This window comes from Fragaria vesca, linkage group LG7 (genome assembly GCF_000184155.1).
Source record: "Fragaria vesca subsp. vesca linkage group LG7, FraVesHawaii_1.0, whole genome shotgun sequence".
Taxonomy (NCBI): domain Eukaryota; kingdom Viridiplantae; phylum Streptophyta; class Magnoliopsida; order Rosales; family Rosaceae; genus Fragaria; species Fragaria vesca.
This window is the reverse complement of record NC_020497.1, coordinates 9,193,750-9,201,361: the sequence shown is the minus strand read 5'-3', so window position 1 is coordinate 9,201,361 and position 7,612 is coordinate 9,193,750. Positions and strand designations below refer to the sequence as shown.

At 37.2% G+C, this 7,612-nt stretch overlaps 2 protein-coding genes across 2 annotated transcripts in view; one reads left to right on the top strand and one right to left on the bottom strand.

Moving 5' to 3' along the window:
- LOC101310471 (hippocampus abundant transcript-like protein 1-like) overlaps nt 1–4,009 on the top strand; it is a 4,247-nt gene extending 238 nt beyond the window's left edge. Inside the window, exons 2-14 of the mRNA XM_004308508.1 lie at nt 430–541; nt 772–884; nt 959–1,081; nt 1,170–1,345; nt 1,437–1,512; nt 2,126–2,212; nt 2,650–2,730; nt 2,816–2,848; nt 3,058–3,111; nt 3,381–3,422; nt 3,553–3,631; nt 3,719–3,789; nt 3,890–4,009. Of these exons, the coding sequence (XP_004308556.1) occupies nt 430–541; nt 772–884; nt 959–1,081; nt 1,170–1,345; nt 1,437–1,512; nt 2,126–2,212; nt 2,650–2,730; nt 2,816–2,848; nt 3,058–3,111; nt 3,381–3,422; nt 3,553–3,631; nt 3,719–3,789; nt 3,890–3,976 (1,134 nt within the window). The 3' untranslated portion in view covers nt 3,977–4,009. The remainder of the gene's footprint in view (nt 1–429; nt 542–771; nt 885–958; nt 1,082–1,169; nt 1,346–1,436; nt 1,513–2,125; nt 2,213–2,649; nt 2,731–2,815; nt 2,849–3,057; nt 3,112–3,380; nt 3,423–3,552; nt 3,632–3,718; nt 3,790–3,889) is intronic.
- A 190-nt stretch (nt 4,010–4,199) lies between these two features.
- On the bottom strand, nt 4,200–6,279 carry LOC101311998 (uncharacterized protein At3g23325-like). The gene is made up of 3 exons (XM_004307007.1): nt 6,060–6,279; nt 5,776–5,985; nt 4,200–4,425 (listed from the first exon to the last, which is right to left on the bottom strand). Exons 1-3 carry the CDS (start codon nt 6,063–6,065, stop codon nt 4,378–4,380), a joined length of 264 nt encoding a protein of 87 aa, XP_004307055.1. The 5' UTR covers nt 6,066–6,279; the 3' UTR covers nt 4,200–4,377.
- Between the last annotated feature and the right edge of the window lie 1,333 nt (nt 6,280–7,612).

The following is a 7,612-nucleotide window of genomic DNA, read 5'->3' as shown; positions in this document are numbered from 1 at the left end:
ATGCTATTCATGGGATCTTTCCATGTTCATTCTGCATGTGTTTCATCCTATGTGTACTTTACTACTAACCTGAAAGCAGTTAAGTATATATCTTTTAAATGGAGCTTTCTGAGTGATAGCTCCAGGTTGGCCTTGCCTTCATATTTGCTTGCATGTGTTATTTATTAACTTGGATTTGAGCCTTTTTTGGATCGTTTAGGTTCCTAACTACTCAAGAATGGGACTGATTCAATAGATATTTCTGTTCAAGGAAGAATGTACGTGTGAAGGATGTAGCATGTAGGTAGTCAGATGGTTACAAAAAACAATTCTGTCGGAAATTAATGGACAGATAAAACTTAATTGTCAATTATGGCAAACTCAGATATGATTAATTATACACTTTCTGTGAGTTAACAATTTAAATATAGATATTATCTGTGTTTGTAGATTGTTGGACTTTTCAAGATGGTGGTGTTACCGATTCTTGGTCAACTCGCTGATGAGAATGGCCGTAAACCAGTGCTCCTTCTTACTGTGTCAACAACCATATTCCCTTTTGGTACGTATGTTTCTTGCTAGACCTTTTATTCCTATGAAATGGAACACAAAATTTGAGTAGTATCTAGCGCTTCTGGTTAGCCTAAAGGAAAAACTGGAGGTAAACACCTCGCTGTCATTGCTGATATCTAAGCCATTAAGCAATGAGGTCATATTTCCCCCCTGTTATTTATTTATCACACTTTGATTCTGTGCTTTTGGCTGACATAACTTGGTGCGCTCTTTTTGCAGCATTACTTGCTTGGAACCAGTCCAAGGGATTTGTTTATGCTTACTATGTGCTTCGTACAATTTCATATATTCTGAGTCAGGGGAGTATTTTCTGCATCGCCATTGCTTATGTGGTAAGTTTTAATTCTCTACTGATTGTCAGCCATGGACTGGATGTGAGGTATTCACACTTTTCATCCCCTTTTAGGCAGATGTTGTCAGTGAGAATAATAGGGCTGCAGTATTTAGTTGGATCACAGGTCTCTTCTCTGCATCTCATGTGTTAGGAAATGTTCTGGCCCGTTTTCTTCCTGAGATCTACATTTTCCCCGTAAGTTCATGAAATAACTAGAAACTTTTAAGTTCATTAAAATTTAATTTCATCTCATATTCTTATTAATCACATGTGTTGTTTGCAGGTTTCAATAGCGCTCATGATCTTTTGTCCAGTTTATATGCAAATATTTTTGGTTGAGACAACCAATAAATTGGCCCCTCAAATGGACCAAGATTTGTCTTGCCTGACCAAGAGAGTTGCGATTATTCATAAACGATATGTTTCAATGAGAGATGCTGCAAAAGTAGTTATGAGCAGGTACTGGGTTCTAGTGTACTGTGCTTTTATGTCTTCATAGATGTATCAAAAAGTTATTTAGTTCTCTAAACAGCTTCATTGTAATTTACAGTTCGACACTGAGGAGCATTTCTTTGGTATCCTTCTTCTATGAGATGGGAATGTCTGGCATCAGCGCTGTATTACTGGTATCTTTTCCGACCACTTTGTTAACCACCAACAGTGGTCCTAATTACTTGACTAATCGTGTATTGATTACAACTGCACACTCTCGTTTATGAAGGATGCTGTTCAAATTTGCTTCTTTGATTTTTAATGAAGCAAGCTATTGTGACGGGGCTTATACGATATACATGTATATGCCCCCTTATAAAATTAGATTTCTGAACCTTCGACTTTAACCAATTTGAGATTTTTAGTTTGGTGTTTTCTACACCCAGCCTTGTTTTGATTATATTATTAAAACTATAAGGCTATCTAAGTCACACTGCCAGATGGCTAGAAGAGCACAATGAAAGTTCTGAGATGGGTTGGGATTATCCTAGCATGTTACAATACCAATGCCCTTTGTGGATTGACTTTAAGATATTTAAGCATGTTATAATACCATTGCCTTTTCTGTACATAGTTAACATGTTTCATATAATGTAATGTGAGAGAAGTATCCCCCCACATTGGAAAATTGAGACCTCGCAAATGTCTTCCTAGATTACTATCATCCACAGATGTATCTTGCTTTCTCTTTCATCCAAAAACTGGAAGATAGATGTATAACAGTTAATTACTTGCACTGTTGCACAGTACTATCTGAAGGCAACTTTTGGTTTTGACAAAAATCAATTCTCAGAGATCCAAATGATGGTGGGAATAGGCTCAATTGTCTCTCAGGTATAGTCTCTTCCGAAAGCATATCTTTTTCCAAATTCTTTTCATTTAGTTCCAAAACAATGCCTAAATGCAGAGTACAATTTTATATTGGGAATTAAGCGCATTATATATTCATATTGACTTACTTCATTATGTACCTGAAATTTCTTATAAATGCTCTACTCTTATACACAGTCTGTAGTTCAAACCATTTTGTAGTATGCCACCTTCCTTGTGCTTAGAAACGGAACTGATAATGGCCGCCCCATGTCAGTTTTTATTATTGTCTCTACTTTTTTAGGAATGATAATCATACTTTCATTGTAAGATAATAAGATGGATCGATTGAGCCAACCTTTCAATTTTTATTTTTTTTATCTGTTTGGAGGGTTATGGAATCCTTGTGTTATTTTTTTGCATAAAGTCATAAACTGTTTGCTTCTATGGCTTGCTTCCAGATGTTGGTGCTTCCTTTAGTCAATCCATTAGTTGGAGAGAAAGTGATACTGTGCATATCCTTGTGTGCGTCAATAGCTTATGTAAGTGATTTTATTTAGTTGTTCCCAATAGAAGAAAAACAGAGGCAACTAAAGAGAAAATCTAATATAGCTTTTCAATGTACAGGCAGTGCTATATGGTTTGGCTTGGGCTTCTTGGGTATGTAACCTGAAAACCAACCTCAGATAAACGCCAGAGATTCACCTCCAATCTTGTCATTTTTTTTGTTAAAGCAACAAAAAAAGAAATGAAATCGATATATGGGATTATATGCTCTTATTTCAGTTGATAAAAGCAAAAGTTACTATTTCTTAAGAGTCCTAGTCCCTCTAGTTATCGATAGTAATGGGAATACATTATACATGCAGGTACCATACTTGAGTGCTTCATTTGGAGTCATTTACGTCCTTGTGAAACCATCAGTAAGTACATTTGTTTACTTCCACTACAGTAAACATAAAGGAATTCTTTATTCCACAAGAGATTATTAGGATATGTTAAATATGTTGATTTTGTGAACATATTCCACAAGCCAGCGGTTCAGTAATCCTGCTGGATATGTTGAATCAGTAGTTCTTTTGTTGGAAGTTCAAATGTCATACTGACTAATAAATTATTTCATATATATTAAGCTTATCATACTGAAGTATTAGTTTCTACTTTCCCATTGATTGAATTCCTGATTCTGCAGACGTTCGCAATTATTTCAAAAGCGTCAAGCTTATCTGATCAGGTTAGCAAACATCTATCTGGTGGATTATGATTTTCCCTTTCATGTTTTGAGCAATCTCAATTATCACACTTGGTTATTCATTTTTAATATAATCAGTTTCTCATCTTGTATACTCTCTTTTTGATTGAAGGGAAAGGTGCAAGGATTTATAGCTGGTGTGCAGTCCATATCAAGCCTGCTATCTCCCATTGCAATGAGTCCATTGACATGTTAGTGGTTGCTAATTCTGATACTGATATATAAGCGATGATTTAATCCTGGTTCTAATGGGAAGAATTGTTTCTTGTATAAAACAGCATGGTTTCTATCTAGCAATGCTCCTTTCGACTGCAAAGGCTTTAGCATAATATGTGCATCCATATGCATGGTATTAAGCACTTATATTCTCTCTTACAAGTCTTGTTTGTTTCTCCTCTTCCGTTCTCTTCTGCCATTCCTGGCTAACAATCATGTTAATATGTGCTCAGGTAATATCCCTTTGTTATGCCTGCAAGCTTAATCCTGACTCGTGCTCTAAAGACGACGCTGAAGCACCGCTTCTTACTGATATATAATTTGATCTTGTGCTCATCCTGTAAATGATGTGTGTAGTTATTTTGGATAACTTGAGTAACATTTGATTTATTTTAGTGTAAATAAAATGCTTCACCAAGAGAAGACCACAGCCTGGTTTTTCTAGGTCTCTTGGTTTTTTAATCCATTTCACTACAAGCATCGCATAGCTGCCACAGCGCATGAGACAAGCCTTTTCTACCAATGATCATCAAACCAGTCTCATACACAACTCTGATTGAAACTGTTCACTGATAAAGGCACAACGGCATACAAAATCTGTTATTCAAAAGTTTACATTCCAACCATTCATCCATGTGCAACAACAAACATACAACTTGAACTCAACGTTCCAGCAAACAGAATACATCAAATTCACATCATTATTTTTAAAAGAAGATTCTCAATCGTCTTCTCTTTCTGGGGGAGGACCGCAAGGCAAAAGCATTCTCTGCACACCAAAATAGATTTCAGTGAACATAAGTATATTGGAGCTCAAAATATAACCAAGACCTCATCTAATGTCTACATAAGATATAAGTTCACCATATGCATCGAGCTAGTTACCCAGAATTAGCCCAAAGTAAAGGAGCAGATATGAGCTTGCACGACAGGTCAGAGTACAAGAGTGGGGTGCACATTCGACACACTAACATTAATCATAAATTTATAGTATTTGTCACAGTAATTTAAAGAAAAGGATAGTACTCGCAAGACCCTGTTTCAAAACTAAGTCGTGGCATAAGCTTCAAAAGGTATACTAATTGATGACATAATACAATTTTTTAGAAGCTCAACTCTAATTTGATGAAATCAGGCTGCTCTCCACTCATACCACACTCCAAGAAGATTAACACATCATTTTATTTCAATTTTAACTTGTGCTTAAAATGTGTGCAAGGGATATTAAGATCCAAAGTCAACTATAAGCCGAAAACTTCATCATGAAGTGACAGTATGAGAAAACAAAAGCATATTTATTCACTAGAAAACAGTATATGATAGGAAACATCACAGCTTAAATTACATAAGCGAAGGTTAGTCACTGATAGCAATATATTCAATAAATAGGACTGCTGTGGATGAAGCTGAGAGGACAAAACAAAACCTATTCCAACTACTATTGGTACCTATTCGAAATATACTCTTTCTAAGTAACGAGCAGTAATCTATAAATCATTAATCATGAATCTAACTATTGGGAAGTTTCAATAAGTATTAAATAAAGTAAGAGGGGCGTCCAGTGAACTTCCTCCATGTTTTCCTGAGCTATACTTTCTGGAACTTGGCACAAATGCATTAACCTCTAAACCCTCCTTTCTAGTCCCGATCACACATTACATTCCCAACCATCCTCTAAGTTATTCTTCCATAACTAACATTGTTAACATGTCAATCAATGTCTACTTGAGCTAATGACCATACCACATTTTAGCCACAATAACTCATATCCAAGAAGGCTAAGCTACCTCAAATTGGTCACAAGAGCTCTGCCTACCATCAGAGACCATGCCAAAGACAATTTCTACTGAAATGTACTCAACCAGAAGGAGACCCAACAAGCCTATAATCTACCAATCTCACATAACATGTTAATCAGCCTATCCATACAACATATTAAAATTACGACTATACGAAACTTGTGAAGTGCAAACCTCGAATTGAAATCTATACTACCGAACCATTATAGGATCTTACAGACACACAATCAAATCAAAAGCATAGGGAATCAAAACAATTCAAGAAAACACACCCAATACAAATCAAAAGCATGCATAAAAGTGTAAAAGGAGGAACCTGCCTGCATAAAGTTGTAGCGTTCTCTGCCAATGGACTCGTTCTCAGCAAGAGCGAAGTAGGAAAGAATGGGATAATGACCAACATAGGAGGCATAGCTATCACGCTGAATATTCACAGCCCATTCATATCTGTGCAAGTCAGCATGCCCCGTTCCCACGTACTTGGCTTGAAGGTGTTCCAGCTGGGAATTGATGTTGAACCTGTCACTCGCCTGAAACCACACGATACACTAATCAATTTCAACTAGTTCATTTCAAATTAGGGTTCTCATGTTCAACTCCGTACCTGCATATTGGCTGATGAGAATAAGCGCGCGTTCCTCTGAGAAATTAAACCCCACAAAACCAAGGCTATGGTGCCAAGAATGAAAAATCGCAAACCGCAAGAGGATGCGGGTTTTGCTAAAGGAACGATATTATAGGCAAGGCGCTAGGTGCAATTAGAAATTGCTGGAATTTTATGGGTATATTTAGAAACACCCACCTTTTTTCTTACCCATCTTTTTGTGGAATATTAATCTACCGCTCTGCATATGTTTATACATAGACGATTTAACATGGACAAGGTATATCATGCTAACACTCTCATGATCAGTCGAAGTCCGGATATAAATAAAGATTTATTTCGATCAAATGAAGATGACAAAGATGTTTTGGGATATGAAATTTCATATCTAAGTGCAATATGACCAGTATTGTACTTAGCTCAATGTATTCGACCATATATTGCATTCTCAGTGAACTTGTTAATTAGATTTATCTCAGCACCAAATGTTATCAAAAACATATTTTGATACCTAAAAGAAATCATTGACTTGGGTCTATTCTACTCCTTACAAAGAGACAAGAGGGACTGCAGATGGAACTGCACATCCTGAATGAAATGTCGAAAGCCCCAATGATGATTTGGTTGATTTTCCTGATGTTGGGTACCTCTCTGACCCATATAGAGGACGTTCCCAAACTGTTATGTATTCATCATTAGGAACACGACAATATCTTAGAGATCAACTAAGCAAACTCTTCTAGCTACCTCCTCGAACCATTCAGAGATCATTGCTTTACATGAGGCAGCTTGTGAGTGTATATGGTTAAGATCCATCATCACACATATTCGAGGGATTAGTTGTTTTGGGCTGTGATATGAAATTGCTAAATTAGCTAAGTGTGGAATTGACCGTTGGGGAGATGTGGCCGTTGAAGCAAATTGACCGCTGAGGCAATTTCTTGAAACTTGCGAGATGTGACCTATGAGGTTAGAGGGGAGGCCGAACGGATCCGAACGATCCCCCTCCGACGCTCAAGTTAGTCATTGCAGTCAAAATGAGGATGGAGAGAAGGGAATGAGGTCAGTTACTTTTGAGGTGAGGGCAATGCCACTATTTATAGGCACAACAAGCGCGGCTCGGTAGAAAGCTGGTGACAGCTAAAGCACACTTAGGCCGAAGCCAGAGCACGGCTCGGCATGACCGTATCTTTGTGTCCACGTGTACGGCCTTGGAAAGTTGTTAGAATGCATGCGTAAGACTTAACTAGAGTGCTTGGCATATGTTCCCACAACACTAGTGATTTGAATTCTACCACTAAAGAGCTTACTTGCCTTTATGAAGATAATGCAACTTGCATTGAACAAATGAAGTATATCAAGGGTGATCGTACAAAACACATATCGCCAAAGTTCTTTTACAGTCAGCAACAACAGACTCTCCTCAAGATTCAAGTGAATCAAATAACGTTTGAGGAGAATGTGGCAGATTTGTTTACCAAATCCTTGCCTAGGGCTACATTTGAAAAACATGTGAGTAACATCGAAATGCGAAGACTTTCCAAGCTCCCTTG